Source organism: Nerophis ophidion, linkage group LG27, assembly GCF_033978795.1.
Source record: "Nerophis ophidion isolate RoL-2023_Sa linkage group LG27, RoL_Noph_v1.0, whole genome shotgun sequence".
NCBI lineage: Eukaryota > Metazoa > Chordata > Actinopteri > Syngnathiformes > Syngnathidae > Nerophis > Nerophis ophidion.
The window spans coordinates 635,331-662,514 of record NC_084637.1 but is presented as its reverse complement, the minus strand read 5'-3'; the positions used below and the strand labels follow the sequence as shown (position 1 = coordinate 662,514).

Sequence of the window (27,184 nt, the reverse complement as noted above, 5' to 3'; positions counted from 1 at the left end):
TAACATTCAACATCCTTGTCATAAAGTTCATATAAAGTCTGCTGTTATTAAATACATTGTTTTCCTATTTCTAATATTGATTAAATCCATTGATTCCCTTTAAAAATATAAGGTGCACTTAAAATCATTTCATTTTTTCAAACATGGACTGTGCGCCTTATAATCAGGTGCACCTAATGTACGGCATAATTCAGGTTGTGCTTACCTACTTTGAAGCAATTTGGTGTAATGATCAGTGTGACCAGTAGATGGCAGTCACACATAAGAGATACATGTAGACTGCAATATGATGGCAGTAAACAACACCAATATTTTATATGTTCCATTGAAAATATAGAACATTACACACGGCACTCAAAAATCTATCAAAATGTTTTAGTAGAACTTTGGTAAGCTATGAAGCCACACCCCTTGATGGATTGTACTGTGCTTCAACATATTATGCTGTGTGTGTGTAAGGTAAAACATATTAACTGCTGTTTTCTTTCACAATATTATGCAAAAGCAACATTTCTTACTTTCTGGTACCTGCTGATCTGTATTTGGGATCTGCTAAAGTCCTGAACATTTGTATGTATCCGCCTTTGTAGTCAGTGACGACAACGTAGTCGATAAGCTTCTTCTTTTTCTCTATCTTCTTGTTATGTGACATTCATCCTCCACTCTTGCCATTTCTAATATAAAGTGGTGTCAAGTTCTTACTTCTATCTGTCAGTAAACTCACCATGAGAGCACTAGAACATACCGGTGTAGTGACTTTACATTATTCACCCAAGGAACTTTACTTATTAGAGAGTTCCGGTCACCGGACACATTTCGGGTGTTGTTGTTGCACGAGTGAGCCACGGATGAGGAGATGCTGAAGTATTGATTGAAGTCAAGTCTGAATTTCATTAAAACACTTAGCGCCATCTTTTGACACTTCTTCCTCTTCCGTCCTTGCACGCTACACCGCTACAACAAAGATGACGGGGAAAAGACGCTATCCAAGTGGAGGCACGTAAATAAGAGCGCCCACAAAACGGCGCATCCTGAAGAGAGTGACTTGAAGAGGAAAATAATCATAATAAAATGACTCCTTTAATGCGTGTGTTGTATGAAACAAGACCTGACTCGTCCCGCTCATCAGCAGTGCGCCTTCTAACCGCTGTGCCCTATGGGCCCAAAAATGTGGTAATTGTTTGGTAAGCTTCAGGTGCATTTAAGACAGAAATGAATAAAAGGTATAGAAGTAAGAAGTTTGACCTGACAGGTTAGAGCCGACTAACAGAATGTTTCCTCCCGGGCAGAACTTGAAGAAGGTCTGCACTTTCAGCTGGAGATGTTTGCTGTGCGGCCTGCAGACTCTGACCGCCTCCTGCGCCGTGCCGCTGTCCGCCGTGGTCGTGGTGATGGACGCTCAGAGAGCAATGTCCAGCTCAGCATGACCATCGTCTGCATGCATCTTCACTCACGCGTCTCTGCATTCAGCGGTCCAACTAAATAATACACTTTCAGAAAGGCTTGGAATTGGAGGTTAAATCACCTAAATATGATTCCACCGCTGCTGCTCACTGCTCCCCTCACCTCCCAGGGGGGGATCAAGGCTGATGGCTCAAATGCAGAGAATCCTTTCGCCACACCTAGTGTGTGTGTGTGTGTGTGTGTGTGTGTGTGTGTGTGTGTGTGTGAGAGAGACAATTATTGGCACTTGAACTTAATAATACATTTGCAATTGCAAGATTCCGAGCAGCTGGGACTTGTCTTCATGATAAATGTAGAGAATGTCGCTTCTTGTTTTTTGCTTTTTTGTTACTTTCCTCCGAGTTGTGTGTCCTAACAGTCGAACCGTGTGGTTATAGTAGTCATGAGTAGTCTGACATATTATTCCTTCATGTTTTGGATTGAATTTTAACAATTTGAATTCAATAAAGCTTTCTGAAAATAGTCCTATCATTCCTGGGTGTCTGTGTAAAGCACAGGTGTCCAACTCAAGGCCCGGGGGCCAGATCAGGCCCGCCACACCATTTTACATGGCCCGCAAAAATGGTAGCAATATCCATCCATCCATCCATTTTCTACCGCTTGTCCCTTTTGGGGTTGCGGGGGTAACGATATACTTTAATAAAGAATATTTTCCTACTAGCTATTTGTTCATGACATTGACATTTAAAAAAAAAATAAACTGCATGCTTATCTTTATTTAAATATAATTAAAAAGGTGATATCTAATAATGCAACAAAATGTTATACATAAAAAGTCCTTTCGATGATATTTGAATAGACTCCCTTAGTTCTGTTTCAGCACCCCTGGGTTTGTGTTTTCTTGATTGCCATGGGTGCTGATTATTTTCACCTGCCTCTGATTAGTGTTCGGGACGCCCACCTGCTCCCGGGCACTAATCACAGAGTTACTCAGTCCTGCTTTTCTCCACACTCAGTCCAGCTGTCTTCTGGTACAGCGGGGTCGCGTGTTTTCCCAGGAAGCAGACGGAACTCCGGAGGCAGCGTGCAGGTAAGACAATGATTTATTCTCCATAAAGTGATGAAAATACTAAAGTACAGCAAAGCGTGCCGATAGCACGGGAAGCTAAAGAAAAAGCTAGCGTGAAAGCTCAGCATAGAGACAGGCAAAGAAATGGCAAAGCTTAGCTCAGGAATGAAAAAGGTATTCAAGGTAACTTGTTGTGTGAAACAAACAACACAGCCGGACTAAGTGTGGAGACAAGCAGGAATAAGCGTCTCTCCATTGGACACCTCACCTGTAGTGTCCATTGGACACCTCACCTGTAGTGTCCAGTGGACACCTCACCTGTAGTGTCCATTGGACACCTCACCTGTAGTGTCCAGTGGACACCTCACCTGTAGTGTCCATTGGACACCTCACCTGTAGTGTCCATTGGACACCTCACCTGTAGTGTCCAGTGGACACCTCACCTGTAGTGTCCATTGGACACCTCACCTGTAGTGTCCATTGGACACCTCACCTGTAGTGTCCATTGGACACCTCACCTGTAGTGTCCATTGGACACCTCACCTGTAGTGTCCATTGGACACCTCACCTGTAGTGTCCATTGGACACCTCACCTGTAGTGTCCATTGGACACCTCACCTGTAGTGTCCTTTGGACACCACACCTGTAGTGTCCGGTGGACACCTCACCTGTAGTGTCCGGTGGACACCTCACCTGTAGTGTCCGGTGGACACCTCACCTGTAGTGTCCATTGGACACCTCACCTGTAGTGTCCACCGGACACCTCACCTGTAGTGTCCTTTGGACACCTCACCTGTAGTGTCCGGTGGACACCTCACCCGTAGTGTCCGGTGGACACCTCACCCGTAGTGTCCATTGGACACCTCACCCGTAGTGTCCGGTGGACACCTCACCTGTAGTGTCCATTGGACACCTCACCTGTAGTGTCCAGTGGACAGCTCACCTGTAGTGTCCAGTGGACAGCTCACCTGTAGTGTCCAGTGGACAGCTCACCTGTAGTGTCCATTGGACACCTCACCTGTAGTGTCCAGTGGACAGCTCACCTGTAGTGTCCAGTGGACACCTCACCTGTAGTGTCCAGTGGACAGCTCACCTGTAGTGTCCAGTGGACACCTCACCTGTAGTGTCCAGTGGACAGCTCACCTGTAGTGTCCAGTGGACAGCTCACCTGTAGAGTTCAGTGTGTATTTCAGAGTCTGACTGCTTCATTTTTGTTGTTGTTGTTGCTAAAATGTTACTTAATCATTTCGATGGTTGATGATCTCACCTTCAAGCCCACATTCGCCATCGAGTGGTCGTTGAAACTCGTATTCTTTTGATAAAACATTTGCTGACCTTTGACCTGGAAAATACCTCATATTCTTTGTATCCGTGTCCAGTATTAAGGATTATCTTATTATCTTTCCTTTGATAAGTCAGGTGCAAAAGCAAGGAAGAAACATAAGCAATCATCTTTTAATGAGGCCAACATAAGCAGACATGGACAACACACACCTGTGTCATTATTGATTGAAGAGAGAAATGTGTCAACATGGAGGAAGAAGACACATCCAGTGTTGAATCAGCCACAGAGAGTCAATAACTTCAGGAGTGCCTGCGGCCGCCCGGCTTCACTCTTGCAGCCATCGCAATCATCTGGGAGCCTCCTGACTACCGCTCATGACCACACCTGCAGGAGACACACCTTTGGACTGCTGCTGGTCCTGCAAGAGACACACCTTTGTGGACAAGAAAAGGTTGCCTAGCAACATCTTTGACTACCGCTCATGACCACACCTGCAGGAGAGACATCTTTGGACTGCTGCTGGTCCTGCAAGAGACACACCTTTGTGGGAAAGAAAAGGTTGCCTAGCAACATCTTTGACTACCGCTCATGACCACAGCTGCAGGAGAGACATCTTTGGACTGCTGCTGGTCCTGCAAGAGACACACCTTTGCTGGAAAGAAAAGGTTGCCTAGCAACATCTTTGACTACCGCTCATGACCACACCTGCAGGAGACAGACCTTTGGACTGCTGCTGGTCCTGCAAGAGACACACCTTTGTGGGAAAGAAAAGGTTGCCTAGCAACATCTTTGACTACCGCTCATGACCACAGCTGCAGGAGAGACATCTTTGGACTGCTGCTGGTCCTGCAAGAGACACACCTTTGTGGGAAAGAAAAGGTTGCCTAGCAACATCTTTGACTACCGCTCATGACCACAGCTGCAGGAGAGACATCTTTGGACTGCTGCTGGTCCTGCAAGAGACACACCTTTGCTGGAAAGAAAAGGTTGCCTAGCAACATCTTTGACTACCGCTCATGACCACACCTGCAGGAGACAGACCTTTGGACTGCTGCTGGTCCTGCAAGAGACACACCTTTGTGGGAAAGAAAAGGTTGCCTAGCAACATCTTTGACTACCGCTCATGACCACAGCTGCAGGAGAGACATCTTTGGACTGCTGCTGGTCCTGCAAGAGACACACCTTTGTGGGAAAGAAAAGGTTGCCTAGCAACATCTTTGACTACCGCTCATGACCACACCTGCAGGAGAGACATCTTTGGACTGCTGCTGGTCCTGCAAGAGACACACCTTTGTGGGAAAGAAAAGGTTGCCTAGCAACATCTTTGACTACCGCTCATGACCACACCTGCAGGAGACACATCTTTGGACTGCTGCTGGTCCTGCAAGAGACACACCTTTGTGGGAAAGAAAAGGTTGCCTAGCAACATCTTTGACTACCGCTCATGACCACACCTGCAGGAGAGACATCTTTGGACTGCTGCTGGTCCTGCAAGAGACACACCTTTGCTGGAAAGAAAAGGTTGCCTAGCAACATCTTTGACTACCGCTCATGACCACACCTGCAGGAGAGACATCTTTGGACTGCTGCTGGTCCTGCAAGAGACACACCTTTGTGGGAAAGAAAAGGTTGCCTAGCAACATCTTTGACTACCGCTCATGACCACACCTGCAGGAGACACATCTTTGGACTGCTGCTGGTCCTGCAAGAGACACACCTTTGTGGGAAAGAAAAGGTTGCCTAGCAACATCTTTGACTACCGCTCATGACCACACCTGCAGGAGAGACATCTTTGGACTGCTGCTGGTCCTGCAAGAGACACACCTTTGCTGGAAAGAAAAGGTTGCCTAGCAACATCTTTGACTACCGCTCATGACCACACCTGCAGGAGACACACCTTTGGACTGCTGCTGGTCCTGCAAGAGACACACCTTTGTGGGAAAGAAAAGGTTGCCTAGCAACATCTTTGACTACCGCTCATGACCACAGCTGCAGGAGAGACATCTTTGGACTGCTGCTGGTCCTGCAAGAGACACACCTTTGTGGGAAAGAAAAGGTTGCCTAGCAACATCTTTGACTACCGCTCATGACCACACCTGCAGGAGAGACATCTTTGGACTGCTGCTGGTCCTGCAAGAGACACACCTTTGTGGGAAAGAAAAGGTTGCCTAGCAACATCTTTGACTACCGCTCATGACCACAGCTGCAGGAGAGACATCTTTGGACTGCTGCTGGTCCTGCAAGAGACACACCTTTGTGGGAAAGAAAAGGTTGCCTAGCAACATCTTTGACTACCGCTCATGACCACAGCTGCAGGAGAGACATCTTTGGACTGCTGCTGGTCCTGCAAGAGACACACCTTTGCTGGAAAGAAAAGGTTGCCTAGCAACATCTTTGACTACCGCTCATGACCACACCTGCAGGAGAGACATCTTTGGACTGCTGCTGGTCCTGCAAGAGACACACCTTTGTGGGAAAGAAAAGGTTGCCTAGCAACATCTTTGACTACCGCTCATGACCACAGCTGCAGGAGAGACATCTTTGGACTGCTGCTGGTCCTGCAAGAGACACACCTTTGTGGGAAAGAAAAAGTTGCCTAGCAACATCTTTGACTACCGCTCATGACCACACCTGCAGGAGAGACATCTTTGGACTGCTGCTGGTCCTGCAAGAGACACACCTTTGTGGGAAAGAAAAGGTTGCCTAGCAACATCTTTGACTACCGCTCATGACCACAGCTGCAGGAGAGACATCTTTGGACTGCTGCTGGTCCTGCAAGAGACACACCTTTGTGGGAAAGAAAAGGTTGCCTAGCAACATCTTTGACTACCGCTCATGACCACAGCTGCAGGAGAGACATCTTTGGACTGCTGCTGGTCCTGCAAGAGACACACCTTTGCTGGAAAGAAAAGGTTGCCTAGCAACATCTTTGACTACCGCTCATGACCACACCTGCAGGAGACAGACCTTTGGACTGCTGCTGGTCCTGCAAGAGACACACCTTTGTGGGAAAGAAAAGGTTGCCTAGCAACATCTTTGACTACCGCTCATGACCACAGCTGCAGGAGAGACATCTTTGGACTGCTGCTGGTCCTGCAAGAGACACACCTTTGCTGGAAAGAAAAGGTTGCCTAGCAACATCTTTGACTACCGCTCATGACCACAGCTGCAGGAGAGACATCTTTGGACTGCTGCTGGTCCTGCAAGAGACACACCTTTGCTGGAAAGAAAAGGTTGCCTAGCAACATCTTTGACTACCGCTCATGACCACACCTGCAGGAGAGACATCTTTGGACTGCTGCTGGTCCTGCAAGAGACACACCTTTGCTGGAAAGAAAAGGTTGCCTAGCAACATCTTTGACTACCGCTCATGACCACAGCTGCAGGAGAGACATCTTTGGACTGCTGCTGGTCCTGCAAGAGACACACCTTTGCTGGAAAGAAAAGGTTGCCTAGCAACCATAAGCCACGGTCTGCGGGAGTTAGGGAGCATTTTGGAATGTGTTGCAGGGATCTTGTTTGCCGGGCCGACACCTCCAGCTGCCTTTTGATCGGCGCAAGGTAGAAAACGTAGAAGTTAAAAGTGTGGCCAGTCACTAAGGAGGCAACCACGGTCTGCAGCTAAGTGACCTACTTCTTGTGTCTGGACAAATGACTTCCAGCAAACAGGATATGAAGCCAAGCAGGAAATGACATTGGTCTTAAAGACAACTGAGCAGCTCATTTGAAAAGTGGACAAGAGAAGTAGACAAGCTGGATCCTCCTTGAGCATGTGGCAAGATGTCCAGATGTGACCATGATGAAGGAATTTGCCTCTGGAGTTTAAGACTAATTATAGCCATTGTTTGAAGTGGCCTGTAAAAACTTCACATTGATCAAATTTGACTGTAAAATAGTGTTTTTATTTTCTACAGCTCTTGTCTCAAAGTAGGTGTACTGTCACCAGCTGTCACATCACACCCGGACTTATTTGCACTTTGTTGCTCTTTTCCTGTGTGTAGTCTTTTACTTCTTGTCTTGCACTCTTATTTTGGTGGCTTTTCCTGTTTTGGGGGTATTTTCCTGTAGCAGTTTTATGTCTTCATTCGCTTTGTTTTAGCAATGAAGACTATTTGATTGTCATGTCATGTTTGGATGTACTTTGTGGACGCCATCTTTGCTGTCATCCAGCATTCTGTTTTTGTTTACTTTGCAGCCAGTTCAGTTTTATTTTCATTCTGCAAAGCCTTCCCTAAGCTTCAATGCCTTTTATTAGCGGCACTCACCTTTTGTTTATTTTTGGATTAAGCATTAAACACCTTTTTACCTGCACACTGTCTACTGCTGTTTCCGACATCTACAAAGCAATTAGCTACCTGCTGCCACCTGCTGATATGGAAGAGTATTACAGGGCTACTCTGCCGAGCTCGAGACAGCACCGACACTCAACAACACATCATTTTTTTATATTTTTAACCTAAATCAGTGAAATGAGTTCATCTCCCACGGCACATCAGACTGTATCTCGTGGCACACTTGTGTACCGCGGCACAGTGGTTGAAAAACACTGATTCGATAAAGAAAGGGAAATGCTAGGAAATAAATTAGTAAAAGAGAAGGTTGGGTTAGTAGTGGAAGATATTTAAGGATTGCACTCAGAACACGAAGGTTACAAAGTATTATATACATTTAAAAAAAGACAGGGTTAAATAAAACAACAAATATATAAGAGGGTTGCAGTTCACGCTCCATATCAGAAGATGGCGCTAATGCGCACCACAAGGTTGCTTGACAACCGCCCTGAAACCGAAGAAGAGGAAGAAGAGGAAGTAGAAAGTGCTGTCACGCCACATTTACTGAAGAGGGCGCTGAAGCTGGAATGCAGCAAAGTCTTCAACGCAGACGAAGAAGAAGAAAAGAAGAAGAAGAAGAAGAAAAGTAGGAAGCGTCGACCTTCTACCAGTTAGCAAGAAATAGCATCTTCTTGCCTTCAGCACCTAAGAAACTTCATTTATCTGACAAGTTCTTCATTTATGTGACAAGTTGTTGCCTTCAGCACGTAAGAAACTTCATTTATGTGACAAGTTCTTCATTTATCTGACAAGTTCTTCATTTATGTGACAAGTTCTTGCCTTCAGCACCTAAGAAACTTCATTTATGTGACAAGTTCTTCATTTATGTGACAAGTTCTTTCCTTCAGCACCTAAGAAACTTCATTTATGTGACAATTTCTTGCTTGCGGGTAATCTATTTGTACAAATGACTGTTCGTCCGTCCATCCATTTCCTACCGCTTGTCCCTTGTTTCTATTTGAGTCAAATATAGCAAAGCTCCACGAAGTGAGAATAAAGTTGAACTTCATGTCCAGGTGACCCTGAGCAAGACACCGAAGCTCAAAATGCTCCTTATGGGTCGGGACAAGCGGTAGAAAATGGCTAGATGGGTCGTGGACTGTGCATGGCGATGTGCAATGACGTCACGACTTTATTCAACAAGGACAAGTCCCTGACGTCGCACAATAGTCCCTGACGTCACACAATAGTTATTGACATCACACAATAGTTATTGGCGTCACACAATAGTTATTGACGTCACACAATAGTTATTGACGTCACACAATAGTCTCTGACGTCACACAATAGTCCCTGACGTCACACAATAGTCCCTGACGTCGCACAATAGTCCCTGATGTCGCACAATAGTCCCTGACGTCACACAATAGTCCCTGACGTCACACAATAGTTATTGACGTCACACAACAGTTATTGACGTCACACAATAGTTATTGGCGTCACACAATAGTTATTGGCGTCACACAATAGTTATTGACGTCACACAATAGTCCCTGACGTCACACAATAGTCCCTGACGTCACACAATAGTCCCTGACGTCACACAATAGTCCCTGACGTCACACAATAGTCCCTGACGTCACACAATAGTTATTGACGTCACACAATAGTTATTGACGTCACACAACAGTTATTGACGTCACACAATAGTTATTGGCGTCACACAATAGTTATTGGCGTCACACAATAGTTATTGACGTCACACAATAGTCCCTGACGTCACACAATAGTCCCTGACGTCACACAATAGTCCCTGACGTCACACAATAGTCCCTGACGTCACACAATAGTCCCTGACGTCACACAATAGTCTCTGACGTCACACAATAGTCCCTGACGTCACACAATAGTCCCTGACGTCACACAATAGTCCCTGACGTCGCACAATAGTCCCTGACGTCGCACAATAGTCCCTGACGTCGCACAATAGTCCCTGACGTCGCACAATAGTCCCTGACGTCGCACAATAGTCCCTGACGTCGCACAATAGTCCCTGACGTCGCACAATAGTCCCTGACGTCGCACAATAGTTATTGACGTCACACAACAGTTATTGACGTCACACAATAGTTATTGGCGTCACACAATAGTTATTGGCGTCACACAATAGTTATTGACGTCACACAATAGTCCCTGACGTCACACAATAGTCCCTGACGTCACACAATAGTCTCTGACGTCACACAATAGTCCCTGACGTCGCACAATAGTCCCTGACGTCGCACAATAGTGTCATTTGTTGTGAAGTTGTCACTTTTTGTTTATCACTGCTGAAATGTTAAAGGGTCTTTGTGTTATAGAAAAACAGTTTTGGTTTAGATTTTAACGATATGAATACACAAAACACTTTGAAAGTGTATTTTAAACGACCATTATATAATATTTACTCTTACAGTAATAATGGATGAATGTGACTTAGAATATTGACAGTGTTGCTTGTTACTACTTCCTGTAATTTGAAGCTCATAGCTGTAGAAAGTATATTGCATGCATAGATCTTGCATGGCAGCTCCCACCATCAGTGTGTGATTGTGGAAATAGTATCAAAGCGCTCAAAAGGGTTAGAAAAGCACTATACGAGTACAACCCATCCACCATTTATTTACAGATGCATGTATGACTCAGCACAATCAGATGCTAAGAGTGCCTTGGATAGACGTGGATCCCAAGGCAGAAGTTCAAATGAAAGTACCATCGATGAGTGAACCCTCACACTCCCAACAACTCACCTGTGTTTTCGTTGCAGGTGCTTCTTGAACGTTGCGTTATGTGAAGATGACCACCATGTGGTCGCACATTGGGAGGACAGCGCCTCTCTTCAGAGGCTCTGCGGGGGGCTGCAGGGGTCCAAGAGTCACTCAGGTGACTCGGGCCTGTAGTAGTCTGCTGAGTGACAGCAGGAAGGGGCTCGTCCTGTACTCCCAGTCCACAGACGTATACGAGAACCTTTCCCTGGAGAACTGGATAGAGGACAACGTGGACTTGGAGCAACGCAACATCCTACTGCTGTGGCGCAGCAGGCCAGCCGTGGTCATTGGGCGACACCAGAATCCCTGGCAGGAGTGCAACCTGTCACTCATGAGGCATTCAGGAATAGCTTTAGCCCGAAGACATAGTGGTGGAGGCACGGTCTTCCATGATTTAGGAAACCTCAACTTGACCTTCTTTGCTTCCAAGAAGGCATATAACCGCCAGAGGAACCTGAAGGTCATCACGGAGGCTCTGAAGTGTCTTCGACCTGGACTGGAGGTGGAAGCCACCAAAAGGTTTGACATCTTTCTGAAGGAGCAGTACAAGATCTCAGGTGAGTTTGAAGTAAGGCTGGGCGATATGACCTTTTCTGAATAGGTGGATGTGTTTAGGTCATGTGACCATACACCATATATATGTGGATATGTTTAGGTCATGTGACCATACACCATATATATGTTTAGGTCATGTGACCATACACCATATATATGTGGATATGTTTAGGTCATGTGACCATACACCATATATATGTGGATATGTTTAGGTCATGTGACCATACACCATATATATGTGGATATGTTTAGGTCATGTGACCATACACCATATATATGTTTAGGTCATGTGACCATACACCATATATATGTGGATATGTTTAGGTCATGTGACCATACACCATATATATGTGGATATGTTTAGGTCATGTGACCATACACCATATATATGTTTAGGTCATGTGACCATACACCATATATATGTGGATATGTTTAGGTCATGTGACCATACACCATATATATGTGGATATGTTTAGGTCATGTGACCATACACCATATATATGTGGATATGTTTAGGTCATGTGACCATACACCATATATATGTGGATATGTTTAGGTCATGTGACCATACACCATATATATGTTTAGGTCATGTGACCATACACCATATATATGTTTAGGTCATGTGACCATACACCATATATATGTTTAGGTCATGTGACCATACACCATATATATGTTTAGGTCATGTGACCATACAGCATATATATGTTTAGGCCATGTGACCATACACCATATATATGTTTAGGTCATGTGACCATACACCATATATATGTTTAGGTCATGTGACCATACACCATATATATGTTTAGGTCATGTGACCATACACCATATATATGTTTAGGTCATGTGACCATACACCATATATATGTTTAGGTCATGTGACCATACACCATATATATGTTTAGGTCATGTGACCATACACCATATATATGTTTAGGTCATGTGACCATACACCATATATATGTGGATTTTTGGCCTTAGCCTTGAATGAACACTTGATGCATATAATGACAGCAGTATGATGATTCTATGTGTCTACATTCAAACATTCTTCTTCATACTGCATTCATATATGCTACTTTTAAACTTTTATGCAGAGAGGGAAATCACAACTAAGTCCATTGACCAAAAATGTATTTATGAAACAGTTATTAAGCAGTGGCACAAACATTCATGTCATTTTCTTAACAGAAAGTGCAAGATTGTCAGAGACATTTTAAAACAAGCTATGAGTGCACTTTTGTGCATGATGTCACTAAGATGACACATCAAAACACTACATGAAGGTGCACTTTTTGTACAGAACACCACTACAATAGTTTCAAAAAAATAAAGTGCACTTTTGTGCATGATGTCACACAAAATATTTCAATAAGTGTCCAAAAAAAATGAGCTGCATAATAGGACTTCAAATAGTGTATGTCCTTCACTATGTGGTAGGTTCCTGCGGACGTTATCTTCTGTTTTACACTATTTTTTTCATACGGTGTTGATGTAGAAATAGTTGCTGTGGCCTGTAGTGTAATGGCCGCAGCTAGAAGCAACTGCGTGAGAAGGTATACTCCAATATCACCATGTAGTCATTTTCTATATCGCAAAGAGACAAACCAGAAATATATTGTGCATATCTTCCATATATCGCCCAGCCCTAGTTTGAGTGAATGGGATTCTTATTTTCTTCTCCTTCTAATGTTATGTTGACGCAGGAAGTGCATCCAGAATTGGCAGGAAGTCATCATACCACCACTGCACACTCCTGCATTCAGCAGACCGGTCTGCCCTCTCCACCGTGTTGCGCTCTTCCTGCCAGGGTCTCCGCAGCAACGCCACGCCCAGTGTGCCCTCGCCTGTGGCCAACCTGCTGGACCTGGAGCCCAGCATGCAGTGGGCAGAGCTGCTGGATGCACTGGCCAATCAGTACGGTGCAGGTATCGACTGTTGCCTGTTGGGAAGCTGACTTTGCCACCTTCACATTGTTTTCTTGTGCGTTCTTCCTCAGAGTTTGCTGTCAGCTCTGCAAAGAATCCCGTCACTCCTGCTGACGAGTCAGCGTTTCCAGGTGTCAGCAGGGTGGCCGCAGAACTACGAGGGTGGGACTGGATATTTGGCAAGACCCCAAAGTTCAGTGTCCAAACGCCACTGACACTGCGCGACAACACGTCCTCGGCCGAGTGCACGGCACACCTCTGCGTGGAGGTGAAGAGTGGTGTGATTGCCAAGTGCCACTTGGACCTTCCTACTGACTGGCTTCCAGCTGGCCTCAGCAGCAAGGTCAGCAGAGTGCTGGAGGGAGAGCACTTTTGTCCACAACGCATCACTGCCTCCTTTGCTGGGGTGTGGCGCTGGCAGAGCAGCAAACACTGTGACCGACTTCAAAGACTGTGTGACGCCATCTTGGCTGCCATGGGGGAACACAAACATCAGGGAACATCAGCTGTGCCACCATCTCGCCCTCTTCACACACCGCTCACTTCTGACACTCAAGTCAACACTGTTGACATCATCGTCCAAGAAGCCTGAGGTATGAGTCACCACAACACATAGAGAAGTGTCTTGAGGTATGAGTCACCACACACATAGGGAAGTGTCTTGAGGTATGAGTCACCATAACACAGAGGGAAGTGTCTTGAGGTATGAGTCACCACACAACACATAGGGAAGTGTCTTGAGGTATGAGTCACCACAACACATAGGGAAGTGTCTTGAGGTATGAGTCACCACAACACATAGGGAAGTGTCTTGAGGTATGAGTCACCACAACACATAGGGAAGTGTCTTGAGGTATGAGTCACCACAACACATAGGGAAGTGTCTTGAGGTATGAGTCACCACAACACATAGGGAAGTGTCTTGAGGTATGAGTCACCACAACACATAGGGAAGTGTCTTGAGGTATGAGTCACCACAACACATAGGGAAGTGTCTTGAGGTATGAGTCACCACAACACATAGGGAAGTGTCTTGAGGTATGAGTCACCACAACACAGAGGGAAGTGTCTTGAGGTATGAGTCACCACAACACAGAGGGAAGTGTCTTGAGGTATGAGTCACCACAACACATAGGGAAGTGTCTTGAGGTATGAGTCACCACAACACATAGGGAAGTGTCTTGAGGTATGAGTCACCACAACACATAGGGAAGTGTCTTGAGGTATGAGTCACCACAACACATAGAGAAGTGTCTTGAGGTATGAGTCACCACAACACATAGGGAAGTGTCTTGAGGTATGAGTCACCACACAACACATAGGGAAGTGTCTTGAGGTATGAGTCACCACAACACATAGGGAAGTGTCTTGAGGTATGAGTCACCACACAACACATAGGGAAGTGTCTTGAGGTATGAGTCACCACAACACAGAGGGAAGTGTCTTGAGGTATGAGTCACCACAACACATAGGGAAGTGTCTTGAGGTATGAGTCACCACAACACAGAGGGAAGTGTCTTGAGGTATGAGTCACCACAACACAGAGGGAAGTGTCTTGAGGTATGAGTCACCACAACACAGAGGGAAGTGTCTTGAGGTATGAGTCACCACAACACATAGGGAAGTGTCTTGAGGTATGAGTCACCACAACACAGAGGGAAGTGTCTTGAGGTATGAGTCACCACAACACAGAGGGAAGTGTCTTGAGGTATGAGTCACCACAACACAGAGGGAAGTGTCTTGAGGTATGAGTCACCACAACACAGAGGGAAGTGTCTTGAGGTATGAGTCACCACAACACAGAGGGAAGTGTCTTGAGGTATGAGTCACCACAACACATAGGGAAGTGTCTTGAGGTATGAGTCACCACAACACATAGGGAAGTGTCTTGAGGTATGAGTCACCACAACACATAGGGAAGTGTCTTGAGGTATGAGTCACCACAACACATAGGGAAGTGTCTTGAGGTATGACATACTCACATACTGTCACCTCACACCTCACATACTGTCACCTCACACCTCACATACTGTCACCTCACACCTCACACACTGTCACCTCACACGTCACATACTGTCACCTCACACGTCACATACTGTCACGTCATACCTCACATACTGTCACCTCACACCTCACATACTGTCACCTCACACCTCACATACTGTCACCTCACACCTCACATAATGTCACCTCACACCTCACATACTGTCACCTCATACCTCACATACTGTCACCTCACACGTCACATAATGTCACCTCACACCTCACATACTGTCACCTCACACCTCACATACTGTCACCTCACACCTCACATACTGTCACCTCACACCTCACATACTGTCACCTCACACCTCACATACTGTCACCTCACACGTCACATACTGTCACCTCACACCTCACATACTGTCACCTCACACGTCACATACTGTCACCTCATACGTCACATACTGTCACCTCACACCTCACATACTGTCACCTCACACGTCACATAATGTCACCTCACACCTCACATACTGTCACCTCACACGTCACATAATGTCACCTCACACCTCACATACTGTCACCTCACACCTCACATACTGTCACCTCACACCTCACATACTGTCACCTCACACCTCACATACTGTCACCTCACACCTCACATACTGTCACCTCACACGTCACATACTGTCACCTCACACCTCACATACTGTCACCTCACACCTCACATACTGTCACCTCACACGTCACATACTGTCACCTCACACCTCACATACTGTCACCTCATACGTCACATACTGTCACCTCATACGTCACATACTGTCACCTCACACGTCACATACTGTCACCTCACACCTCACATACTGTCACCTCACACCTCACATACTGTCACCTCACATGTCACATACTGTCACCTCACACCTCACATACTGTCACCTCACACGTCACATACTGTCACCTCACACGTCACATACTGTCACCTCACACCTCACATACTGTCACCTCACACGTCACATACTGTCACCTCACACCTCACATACTGTCACCTCACACCTCACATACTGTCACCTCACACCTCACATACTGTCACCTCACATGTCACATACTGTCACCTCACACCTCACATACTGTCACCTCACACGTCACATACTGTCACCTCACACCTCACATACTGTCACCTCACACCTCACATAATGTCACCTCACACCTCACATACTGTCACCTCATACCTCACATACTGTCACCTCACACGTCACATAATGTCACCTCACACCTCACATACTGTCACCTCACACCTCACATACTGTCACCTCACACCTCACATACTGTCACCTCACACCTCACATACTGTCACCTCACACCTCACATACTGTCACCTCACACGTCACATACTGTCACCTCACACCTCACACACTGTCACCTCACACGTCACATACTGTCACCTCATACGTCACATACTGTCACCTCACACCTCACATACTGTCACCTCACACGTCACATAATGTCACCTCACACCTCACATACTGTCACCTCACACGTCACATAATGTCACCTCACACCTCACATACTGTCACCTCACACCTCACATACTGTCACCTCACACCTCACATACTGTCACCTCACACCTCACATACTGTCACCTCACACCTCACATACTGTCACCTCACACCTCACATACTGTCACCTCACACCTCACATACTGTCACCTCACACCTCACATACTGTCACCTCACACGTCACATACTGTCACCTCACACCTCACATACTGTCACCTCACACGTCACATACTGTCACCTCACACCTCACATACTGTCACCTCACACCTCACATACTGTCACCTCACACCTCACATACTGTCACCTCACACCTCACATACTGTCACCTCACACCTCACATACTGTCACCTCACACCTCACATACTGTCACCTCACACGTCACATACTGTCACCTCATACGTCACATACTGTCACCTCACACCTCACATACTGTCACCTCACACCTCACATACTGTCACCTCATACCTCACATACTGTCACCTCACACGTCACATACTGTCACCTCATATGTCACATACTGTCACCTCACACGTCACATACTGTCACCTCATACGTCACATACGTATACGCCCCCGCGGAGCAGAGAGGTAGCGGCATAGGTGATGTTAGCTGTGTTGCGAGTGGTAATATGAGAGAAAGAAGTTGCGAATCTGGTAACAAAGGAAGGAAGAATTAATTCCCAATAAAACAACAGGGGGTCCATCGTCTGGTGTTGGTTTGGCTTCAAGAGGGAATATGTCGAACAGACAACCATAATAAGTCAAGTATGCGGCAAAAGCGTTGCTATAAAAAGTAGCATTACCGCTAATATGTAGCATCGTTTGAAAAGTCACCTGCTAGAGAATGAAGAGTGCTTACTATGCATGTCAACATCTCCATCTCCAACAGGATTTAATAACATCTGTAGTAACCTACCACATAGCAAAGGACGAACACTATTTGATTTCCTCTTATTCCGCTCATTTTTATTTGACACTTAAAATGTCTCTGACAATCTTGCACTTTCTGTTCTGAAATGACATGAACGTTTGTGCCACTGCTTAATAACTGTTTAATAAATACTCTTTTGCTTAATGGACTTAGTTGTGATTTCCCTCTCTGCATGAAAGTTTAAAAGTAGCATATATGAATGCAGTATGAAGAAGAATGTTTGAATGTAGACACATAGAATCATCATACTGCTGTCATTATATGCATCAAGTGTTCATTCAAGGCTAAGGCCAAATACCGAGATATATATCATGTATCGTGATGTAGCCTAAAAATACCGAGATATTAAAAAAAGACCCTATCACCCAGCCCTAATATATATATATATATATATATATATATATATATATATATATATATATATATATATATAACACACAAACACTCAATTTGACATACAAATGAACATTACTATTTTTAATAACAAGTCAATAACAGTAAAATGTAAATATATATATATATACATACTACAGTACATCTATGTAATATGTATATTACATACATAGTTATATCTATACACACCTTTTATATACACATGTTTATGTAAGTATACACATGTATACTTACATAAACACACAAACTTTGAGCTATAAAATAACAAAATTCCATCCATCCATTTTCTACTGCTTGTCCCTTTTGGGGTCGTGGGGTGTGCTGGAGCCTATCTCAGCTGCATTCGGGTGGAAGGCGGTGTACACCCTGGACAAGTAAATAACATCATTATTTACAGTAAGGGCTACTGGTTAGAGTGTCCGCCCTGAGATGGGTAGGTTGTGAGTTCAAACCCCGGCTGAGTCATACCAAAGACTATAAAAATGGGAGCCATTTCCTCCCTGCTTGACACTCAGCATCAAGGCTTGGAATTGGGGGTTAAATCACCAAAAATGATTCCCGGACGCGGCCACTGCTGTTGCTCACTGCTCCCCTCACCTCCCAAAGGGTTATCAAGGGTGATGGGTCAAATGCAGAGAATACTTTCACCACATCTAGTATGTGTGTGTGAGACAATCATTGCAACTTTAACTTAATATACATATAAGGGCTCTCTTGAATTGGGAGTCGATTGAAAATGTATTCATCATGCTTGACAGACTGTCATACTGCTTCTCTTCTCTTTTTGCAAGGGGTCTCTGTTGCTGGGATAGCACCTCACACATCATGGAAGGTCTCTGGACACAGTTCCTGGGATAGCACCTCACACATCATGGAAGGTCTCTGGACACATTTTCTGTGATAGCACCTCACACATCATGGAAGGTCTCTGGACACATTTTCTGTGATAGCACCTCACACATCATGGAAGGTCTCTGGACACAGTTCCTGTGATAGCACCTCACACATCATGGAAGGTCTCTGGACACAGTTCCTGTGATAGCACCTCAGACATCATGGAAGGTCTCTGGACACATTTTCTGTGATAGCACCTCAGACATCATGGAAGGTCTCTGGACACAGTTCCTGTGATAGCACCTCAGACATCATGGAAGGTCTCTGGACACAGTTCCTGGGATAGCACTTCACACATCATGGAAGGTCTCTGGACACAGTTCCTGGGATAACACCTCAGACATCATGGAAGGTCTCTGGACACAGTTCCTGTGATAGCACCTCAGACATCATGGAAGGTCTCTGGACACAGTTCCTGTGATAGCACCTCAGACATGGAAGGTCTCTGGACACAGTTCCTGGGATAGCACTTCACACATCATGGAAGGTCTCTGGACACAGTTCCTGGGATAGCACCTCAGACATCATGGAAGGTCTCTGGACACAGTTCCTGGGATAGCACCTCACACCTCATGGAAGGTCTCTGGACACAGTTCCTGTGATAGCACCTCAGACATCATGGAAGGTCTCTGGACACAGTTCCTGTGATAGCACCTCAGACATGGAAGGTCTCTGGACACAGTTCCTGGGATAGCACTTCACACATCATGGAAGGTCTCTGGACACAGTTCCTGTGATAGCACCTCAGACATGGAAGGTCTCTGGACACAGTTTCTGTGATAGCACCTCACACATCATGGAAGGTCTCTGGACACAGTTCCTGTGATAGCACCTCAGACATGGAAGGTCTCTGGACACAGTTCCTGGGATAGCACTTCACACATCATGGAAGGTCTCTGGACACAGTTCCTGGGATAGCACCTCAGACATCATGGAAGGTCTCTGGACACAGTTCCTGGGATAGCACCTCAGACATCATGGAAGGTCTCTGGACACAGTTCCTGTGATAGCACCTCAGACATCATGGAAGGTCTCTGGACACAGTTCCTGTGATAGCACCTCAGACATGGAAGGTCTCTGGACACAGTTCCTGGGATAGCACTTCACACATCATGGAAGGTCTCTGGACACAGTTCCTGGGATAGCACCTCAGACATCATGGAAGGTCTCTCGACACAGTTCCTGGGATAGCACCTCACACCTCATGGAAGGTCTCTGGACACAGTTCCTGTGATAGCACCTCAGACATCATGGAAGGTCTCTGGACACAGTTCCTGGGATAGCACCTCAGACATGGAAGGTCTCTGGACACAGTTCCTGGGATAGCACTTCACACATCATGGAAGGTCTCTGGACACAGTTCCTGGGATAGCACCTCAGACATCATGGAAGGTCTCTGGACACAGTTCCTGGGATAGCACCTCACACCTCATGGAAGGTCTCTGGACACAGTTCCTGTGATAGCACCTCAGACATCATGGAAGGTTTCTGGACACAGTTCCTGTGATAGCACCTCAGACATGGAAGGTCTCTGGACACAGTTCCTGTGATAGCACCTCACACCTCATGGAAGGTCTCTGGACACAGTTCCTGTAATAGCACCTCAGACATCATGGAAGGTCTCTGGACACAGTTCCTGTGATAGCACCTCAGACATGGAAGGTCTCTGGACACAGTTTCTGTGATAGCACCTCAGACATCATGGAAGGTCTCTGGACACAGTTCCTGTGATAGCACCTCAGACATCATGGAAGAGGTCTCTGGACACAGTTCCTGTGATAGCACCTCAGACATCATGGAAGAGGTCTCTGGACACAGTTTCCGTGACATCACAGCCAATCTGTAAAACACAAAAGACAGCAACAGTAAAACAATCAATTATATTTATGTAGCACTTTTTCTCTCCTGCCATAAAGCGGGTTACATTGAGAATGGTCTTGTACATTACCTCTGGTGGTGGTCAGCCACACTTTCCCCAATGGGATGAAGGTGGAAGAAGTGCCTGGCCCAAGGACATGACGGCAGTGACTCAGATGTGGCAAGCTGGATACGTACCAGGAACTCGCAAGTTTGGGACAGCCACTCTACCATCTGAGCCACTCTGCCCCAAATGGCAAATAAGTTGTTGGGAAATTGTCCGTTGTCAAGTCAAGGTGGTAAGCGTCAACATTTCAATTCCAAGCACATCTGCTTTGTCCAAAGCAATGAGCTATTTGGATTGACACTGTATGAAAACACATTGCAAAAGGAATTTTACCTTTGCAAGCTCATTATACTATTGGCTAAGTTTTATATTCATATATGTAAGTTTCTCAATACCCGACCTATCTTTTGTGCCTTTAAAAAAGAATTACAATTCTACATTAAAACACTCTTTACCTGTAACAAGCAAAAAGCTGTGAAAACTATGATGCTGTGTTCCACATTGAAATGATTGACTGAGATTGTGAGCCCATGGCTTCACTTCCACTTCCGGCTCCTTCACGTCATGAACTGTGTCACAAAAAAATTGTTTCGAATTTAAAGAGACACTGCGCATGTGCAGTCTACGCATATGTCCAATTCTTGAACCGGAAATAGAAAAATGACTTTTTCAATCCCATATTCGATTTTTAAAAAAAATCATTTCTGTTTTTCTGTTGTTTTTTTATTTCAACAATCGGGAAAAGTGGATTTTTATGTAAACCTATTTTTCTATTCCAAACGAAAGACGAATGGCCGCAACGTAGACGAAGCACAACTACTACAAGATTCACATTGTGTAAGTAAACCATTTCAAATGACAACTGAATAATGTAGAGTCCAACTATCATTTGTACTGCTACGCTACAAAGTGTGGCGTTGTCTGTTGTGCCTTTATTCTGATATAGCATACAGGATGTCCCCGACCGGATATTACGTAATGACGCTTATTGTTGTGACACATTGCTCGTCTAAACAGTCCTATCTTTACAAGCCATAGCACAACATAACGTTGCTCTTAATACTTTATATTTATCACTATACAGTTATTTGTTGGAACTAAAGAACGGTAATTCCTTCAATCTAAAGTGACAATTATGATTTTGTCTCCCAAAGACTTAATAAAATGGCCCCCGTTAACTATAGAAGAGATCAAAGTTGGCATTTAACATATGTATGTCAAAAGTATTATGCACAAAGCAACATTTTTAACACATAATATCGATTTCTGAATGTAAAACCTACATTTTCTAATTGGCTTAATGGTTTAATATGATCAATACAATCTTAGAAAATGATTAAACGTACAAAAGCCGTTAAATGGATATCTTTATTGAAGAATTTTAAAGTGACTTAGTTAGCCCTTTTTTGTACTTTATCATATTGTTTATCATCATTTTCTCAACCTGATGGATGTTTGAAAGTGTGTTTTTATGTTTGATGTACATTGTTCAATTCCAAAAAGAAAAGAAAAAGACATCATCGAATGAACCCTGATATGACGCATGCGTAAATGAGTAGGAAAGCAGCTTTCAAAGAAGGAGGAACGAAGAGGCTTCACTTTGTGCTTTTTCCATGAACCAAACCTTCAATAATACGATGTGCGTATTATTCTAGCTTTTAACAACACCAAATAATCAGCGATAGTGAGGGAAGTGACAATCAATCCGTGTTGCGTGGAAGTTGTGTCGCAGGTCTTGGCTGCCGAGCAGGAAAAGCAATCAAGAGTGTGAGCTCGTGTCACGTTACAGACGATCTGCGTGGACTATGCGCTGTGTGGCATATTGGACAAGCGGAGAAGCTTTGCTGCAGGATGGGCAAGAAACAGAAGAAATGTGGAGAGGACAGGTAAGCAAAGCACTCGCAGGCGTCACATGGCGGCCTGCATGCCCTCGGTCACCTCTCACACAGCCTGGACGTCCGCGGCCTCTCACCTTCCGTCCAGTGCCTGTCTGCGCCTCACTTAGCTTAGCATCCAGCTAACCACGAGTCAGCGGCTTGGCGTCCAATATTTGCTGGACCGGCCGTCCTATCTTCTCTTTATGTCGGCGCCACTTAGCTTCCAACTCTTTAGACAACACTTTATAACAAACAGGAATGTTGTTTACTTCTGCGGTTGACTTTATAATGGCTGTATTACACAAATACGCTACGGCTATTTTCCGCCATATGTCCGCTATCAGTCCTCTGACCTATTTTGCGTAGAATGTGTGCTCTTTCACCTGTTGAATGACCACCATACTTCCATCCACTGCACTTTAGCCTCATCACACACCTGCTGAATGACCACCATACTTCCATCCACTGCACTTTAGCCTCATCACACACCTGCTGAATGACCACCATACTTCCATCCACTGCACTTTAGCCTCATCATACACCTGCTGAATGACCACCATACTTCCATCCACTGCACTTTAGCCTCATCACACACCTGCTGAATGACCACCATACTTCCATCCACTGCACTTTAGCCTCATCACACACCTGCTGAATGACCACCATACTTCCATCCACTGCACTTTAGCCTCATCACACACCTGCTGAATGACCACCATACTTCCATCCACTGCACTTTAGCCTCATCATACACCTGCTGAATGACCACCATACTTCCATCCACTGCACTTTAGCCTCATCATACACCTGCTGAATGACCACCATACTTCCACCCACTGCACTTTAGCCTCATCACACACCTGCTGAATGACCACCATACTTCCATCCACTGCACTTTAGCCTCATCATACACCTGCTGAATGACCACCATACTTCCATCCACTGCACTTTAGCCTCATCACACACCTGCTGAATGACCACCATACTTCCATCCACTGCACTTTAGCCTCATCACACACCTGCTGAATGACCACCATACTTCCATCCACTGCACTTTAGCCTCATCACACACCTGCTGAATGACCACCATACTTCCATCCACTGCACTTTAGCCTCATCACACACCTGCTGAATGACCACCATACTTCCATCCACTGCACTTTAGCCTCATCATACACCTGCTGAATGACCACCATACTTCCATCCACTGCACTTTAGCCTCATCATACACCTGCTGAATGACCACCATACTTCCACCCACTGCACTTTAGCCTCATCACACACCTGCTGAATGACCACCATACTTCCATCCACTGCACTTTAGCCTCATCACACACCTGCTGAATGACCACCATACTTCCATCCACTGCACTTTAGCCTCATCATACACCTGCTGAATGACCACCATACTTCCATCCACTGCACTTTAGCCTCATCATACACCTGCTGAATGACCACCATACTTCCATCCACTGCACTTTAGCCTCATCACACACCTGCTGAATGACCACCATACTTCCATCCACTGCACTTTAGCCTCATCACACACCTGCTGAATGACCACCATACTTCCATCCACTGCACTTTAGCCTCATCACACACCTGCTGAATGACGTCCATACTTCCATCCACTGCACTTCAGCCTCATCACACACCTGCTGAATGACCACCATACTTCCATCCACTGCACTTTAGCCTCATCATACACCTGCTGAATGACCACCATACTTCCATCCACTGCACTTTAGCCTCATCACACACCTGCTGAATGACCACCATACTTCCATCCACTGCACTTTAGCCTCATCACACACCTGCTGAATGACCACCATACTTCCACCCACTGCACTTTAGCCTCATCACACACCTGCTGAATGACCACCATACTTCCATCCACTGCACTTTAGCCTCATCACACACCTGCTGAATGACCACCATACTTCCATCCACTGCACTTTAGCCTCATCATACACCTGCTGAATGACCACCATACTTCCATCCACTGCACTTTAGCCTCATCACACACCTGCTGAATGACCACCATACTTCCATCCACTGCACTTTAGCCTCATCATACACCTGCTGAATGACCACCATACTTCCATCCACTGCACTTTAGCCTCATCACACACCTGCTGAATGACCACCATACTTCCATCCACTGCACTTTAGCCTCATCACACACCTGCTGAATGACCACCATACTTCCATCCACTGCACTTTAGCCTCATCGCACACCTGCTGAATGACCACCATACTTCCACCCACTGCACTTTAGCCTCATCATACACCTGCTGAATGACCACCATACTTCCACCCACTGCACTTTAGCCTCATCATACACCTGCTGAATGACCACCATACTTCCACCCACTGCACTTTAGCCTCATCATACAACATCGCTTAAAGTGCAGATTTGGTTTAACTAGTTGACTCATTGATAATCTGCAGGTTTATTACTGTTGCATAACTAAATGTCCCAGCATCACGTTGCTGTCATACATCACAGTGCTGTGTGTAATTTGTCTGGCGTGTAGTCACATTGTGTGTCGGTTGGCGAGTCAGCAGCTCATGTTGTGCGAAGAGAGGGACCAGCATTACAGGCTCATTGTGGTCCACTGGAATGTTTTTTTGATGGATTGATTCTCCTCCATCAGCTCGAAAGATGATGACATTGATACTCTGGCGGCAGAAATTGAAGGAGCTGGAGCCTTAAAGGAGTCAAAAGGAAAGAAGAAGAAGAAGGGAGTAAAAAAGGAGGATTTTGAGTACGTGGTCTTCTTTTCTGTCTTTTCTTTGCTGATTCATGACTAACACGTCCATCTACTGCTGCAGTGAGGATGACATCCTTAAGGAGCTGGAGGAGTTGTCCCTGGAGACACGTGGGGGAAAGTTCCTGGTGAAGCAGTCTTAATTTGCCAAACATGATTAGAAGGCTACACAGTACAAGCAATTATTTATTCTCTTTGCAGACAAATGATGTGGAAGTGAAAGATGAGAATGTGGAGCCTCCCAAAGCCGAGAAGAAAAAGACCAGAAAGGGCAAGAAGCAGAGTGTCAGCCCTGAGGAAGATGAAGACAATGAAAGACCAGCTGAGGAGGAGAAGAACGGACATCAGGTGGGATAGAGAGCGGCTTATTGCTGCTTTTGTATTTTTCTTCAACTTTTGAGCCCGTTTGTCACTGACGTTGTCATCGTTGCTCCTTAAGGTGGCGCCTGAGGGGCCGTCCGATTCTGATGAAGAGAGCAGCTCACATTCTCGTCTCAAGAACAAAGGAGGTCAAAAGGAAGACAGGGGACCGCTAGACTCTGAAGACGAAAGTGAGGTTGGAAAAGAGGGAGCGTGTGAATCTGAGGAAGATGAGGAGTTCTCGTCCCGGAGAGACAAGAAGAAGAACAACAACAAAAGTAAAGCTGCAAAAAGTGACGATGAGGATGAACAGGCGACAGATGGAGGCTCTAAGATGAAAACTGCAGCGCAGAAGAAGGCGGAGAAGAAGGAAAGAGATAAAAAGAAAAAGGAGGAGGATAGAATGAAGCAAAAGAAGTTGAAGGAGAAGGAAGTCAATACAGTAAAAGAACCAGAGAAGACTTTAGAGGCCCCAGCTCCTGAGGTCTTGCCAGCCGCAGCAGTGGAGGAACAGGAGGGCATGGATCCCGGCGCAGAGGGTAGGATGTGTGCCATCCCCCCCAGAGTGGACTTGGTGGCTAACAATTCAAGTGTGTTGTTGTATGTCAGACGAGGGTGACAAGAAGAAGAAGGATAAGAAGAAGAAAAAAGGAGAGAAGGAAGAGAAGGAGAAAAAGAAGGGGCCAAGCAAGGCAGCAGTGAAGGCTATGCAGGAAGCTCTGGCCAAGATGAAGGAGGTGTGCTTTTGAGGAGAGAAGAAGGAGTGATTGACCTGCTGAAAGATATCACAGCACTTTATTTCTGTAGGAAGAGGAGCGCGCCAAGAGAGAGGAGGAAGAGCGACTCAGAAGGCTTGAAGAGCTAGAACAACAGAGGCTGGAGGAGGTATGAAACCAGCGTCTCACCTCGTCTGCCACTAAACGGACATTTGACCTTTTAAACCCCTGGTAGGAGCGTCTTGAACAGGAGCGCAAGGAAAAGAAGAAACTAAAGGAAAAGGAGCGGAAGGACCGTCTAAAGAAGGAGGGGAAACCTATGACTAAAGCCCAGAGGGAGGCCCGAGCTCGGGCCGAAGCCACACTCAAACTACTGCAGGCTCAAGGTGCTTCGCTACCTCATGGCTGACCTCATCATCAGCTGACCATTATTTCTTTGTGCAGGTGTGGAGGTGCCATCC

At 45.6% G+C, this 27,184-nt stretch overlaps 4 protein-coding genes across 8 annotated transcripts in view; 3 read left to right on the top strand and 1 right to left on the bottom strand.

Moving 5' to 3' along the window:
* Positions 1 to 1,926, top strand: part of LOC133544449 (required for drug-induced death protein 1-like) — a 35,636-nt gene extending 33,710 nt beyond the window's left edge. For both annotated transcript variants that reach the window (XM_061889770.1, XM_061889769.1), the window contains one exon: positions 1,290 to 1,926. In XM_061889770.1, the coding sequence (XP_061745754.1) occupies positions 1,290 to 1,427 (138 nt within the window). In that variant the 3' untranslated portion in view covers positions 1,428 to 1,926. The remainder of the gene's footprint in view (positions 1 to 1,289) is intronic.
* A 2,178-nt stretch (positions 1,927 to 4,104) lies between these two features.
* LOC133544044 (protein bangles and beads-like) lies at positions 4,105 to 7,113 on the bottom strand. Its single transcript, XM_061889070.1, has 28 exons — positions 7,032 to 7,113; positions 6,920 to 6,978; positions 6,813 to 6,851; positions 6,711 to 6,744; positions 6,589 to 6,657; positions 6,482 to 6,530; positions 6,390 to 6,423; positions 6,278 to 6,316; positions 6,176 to 6,209; positions 6,054 to 6,122; positions 5,947 to 5,995; positions 5,855 to 5,888; positions 5,733 to 5,781; positions 5,656 to 5,674; positions 5,534 to 5,567; positions 5,422 to 5,460; positions 5,320 to 5,353; positions 5,213 to 5,266; positions 5,106 to 5,139; positions 4,999 to 5,032; positions 4,887 to 4,925; positions 4,785 to 4,818; positions 4,673 to 4,731; positions 4,556 to 4,604; positions 4,479 to 4,497; positions 4,352 to 4,390; positions 4,250 to 4,283; positions 4,105 to 4,176 (listed from the first exon to the last, which is right to left on the bottom strand). Exons 1-28 carry the CDS (start codon positions 7,111 to 7,113, stop codon positions 4,105 to 4,107), a joined length of 1,233 nt encoding a protein of 410 aa, XP_061745054.1.
* A 1,527-nt stretch (positions 7,114 to 8,640) lies between these two features.
* Positions 8,641 to 21,709, top strand: lipt1 (lipoyltransferase 1). Of its 4 annotated transcripts, none has more exons than XR_009804638.1 (6): positions 8,641 to 8,796; positions 10,836 to 11,393; positions 13,101 to 13,322; positions 13,394 to 13,915; positions 18,973 to 19,335; positions 19,474 to 21,709. XR_009804638.1 is itself a non-coding variant. In XM_061889575.1 (5 exons), exons 2-4 carry the CDS (start codon positions 10,865 to 10,867, stop codon positions 13,912 to 13,914), a joined length of 1,272 nt encoding a protein of 423 aa, XP_061745559.1. In that variant the 5' UTR covers positions 8,641 to 8,796; positions 10,836 to 10,864; the 3' UTR covers position 13,915; positions 18,973 to 21,709. The 4 variants fall into 4 exon arrangements, 2 of the variants coding, with proteins under 2 accessions (XP_061745559.1, XP_061745560.1); XR_009804639.1 differs by having other exon boundaries at positions 18,973 to 20,831; positions 20,880 to 21,709; XM_061889575.1 differs by having other exon boundaries at positions 18,973 to 21,709.
* An 868-nt stretch (positions 21,710 to 22,577) lies between these two features.
* Positions 22,578 to 27,184, top strand: part of eif5b (eukaryotic translation initiation factor 5B) — a 35,626-nt gene continuing 31,019 nt past the window's right edge. The window contains exons 1-9 of the mRNA XM_061889573.1: positions 22,578 to 22,885; positions 25,534 to 25,644; positions 25,712 to 25,775; positions 25,849 to 25,995; positions 26,087 to 26,546; positions 26,617 to 26,744; positions 26,815 to 26,892; positions 26,959 to 27,109; positions 27,168 to 27,184. The exon at positions 27,168 to 27,184 is cut by the window's right edge and continues 76 nt beyond it. Coding sequence (XP_061745557.1) covers positions 22,851 to 22,885; positions 25,534 to 25,644; positions 25,712 to 25,775; positions 25,849 to 25,995; positions 26,087 to 26,546; positions 26,617 to 26,744; positions 26,815 to 26,892; positions 26,959 to 27,109; positions 27,168 to 27,184 — 1,191 coding nt within the window. The 5' untranslated portion in view covers positions 22,578 to 22,850. The remainder of the gene's footprint in view (positions 22,886 to 25,533; positions 25,645 to 25,711; positions 25,776 to 25,848; positions 25,996 to 26,086; positions 26,547 to 26,616; positions 26,745 to 26,814; positions 26,893 to 26,958; positions 27,110 to 27,167) is intronic.

Coding starts and splice junctions, on each gene's coding strand:
- LOC133544044 (XM_061889070.1), bottom strand. CDS start 7,113: ATGTTGCTAGGCAACCTTTTCTTTCCAGCAAAGGTGTGTCTCTTGCAG. Junction 6,852..6,919: donor ATGTCTCTCCTGCAGCTGTG/GTCATGAGCGGT, acceptor TGTCTCTTGCAG/GACCAGCAGCAGTCCAAAGA. Junction 4,819..4,886: donor ATGTCTCTCCTGCAGCTGTG/GTCATGAGCGGT, acceptor TGTCTCTTGCAG/GACCAGCAGCAGTCCAAAGG.
- lipt1 (XM_061889575.1), top strand. CDS start 10,865: ATGACCACCATGTGGTCGCACATTGGGAGGACAGCGCCTCTCTTCAGA. Junction 11,394..13,100: donor GGAGCAGTACAAGATCTCAG/GTGAGTTTGAAG, acceptor ATGTTGACGCAG/GAAGTGCATCCAGAATTGGC. Junction 13,323..13,393: donor GGCCAATCAGTACGGTGCAG/GTATCGACTGTT, acceptor GTTCTTCCTCAG/AGTTTGCTGTCAGCTCTGCA.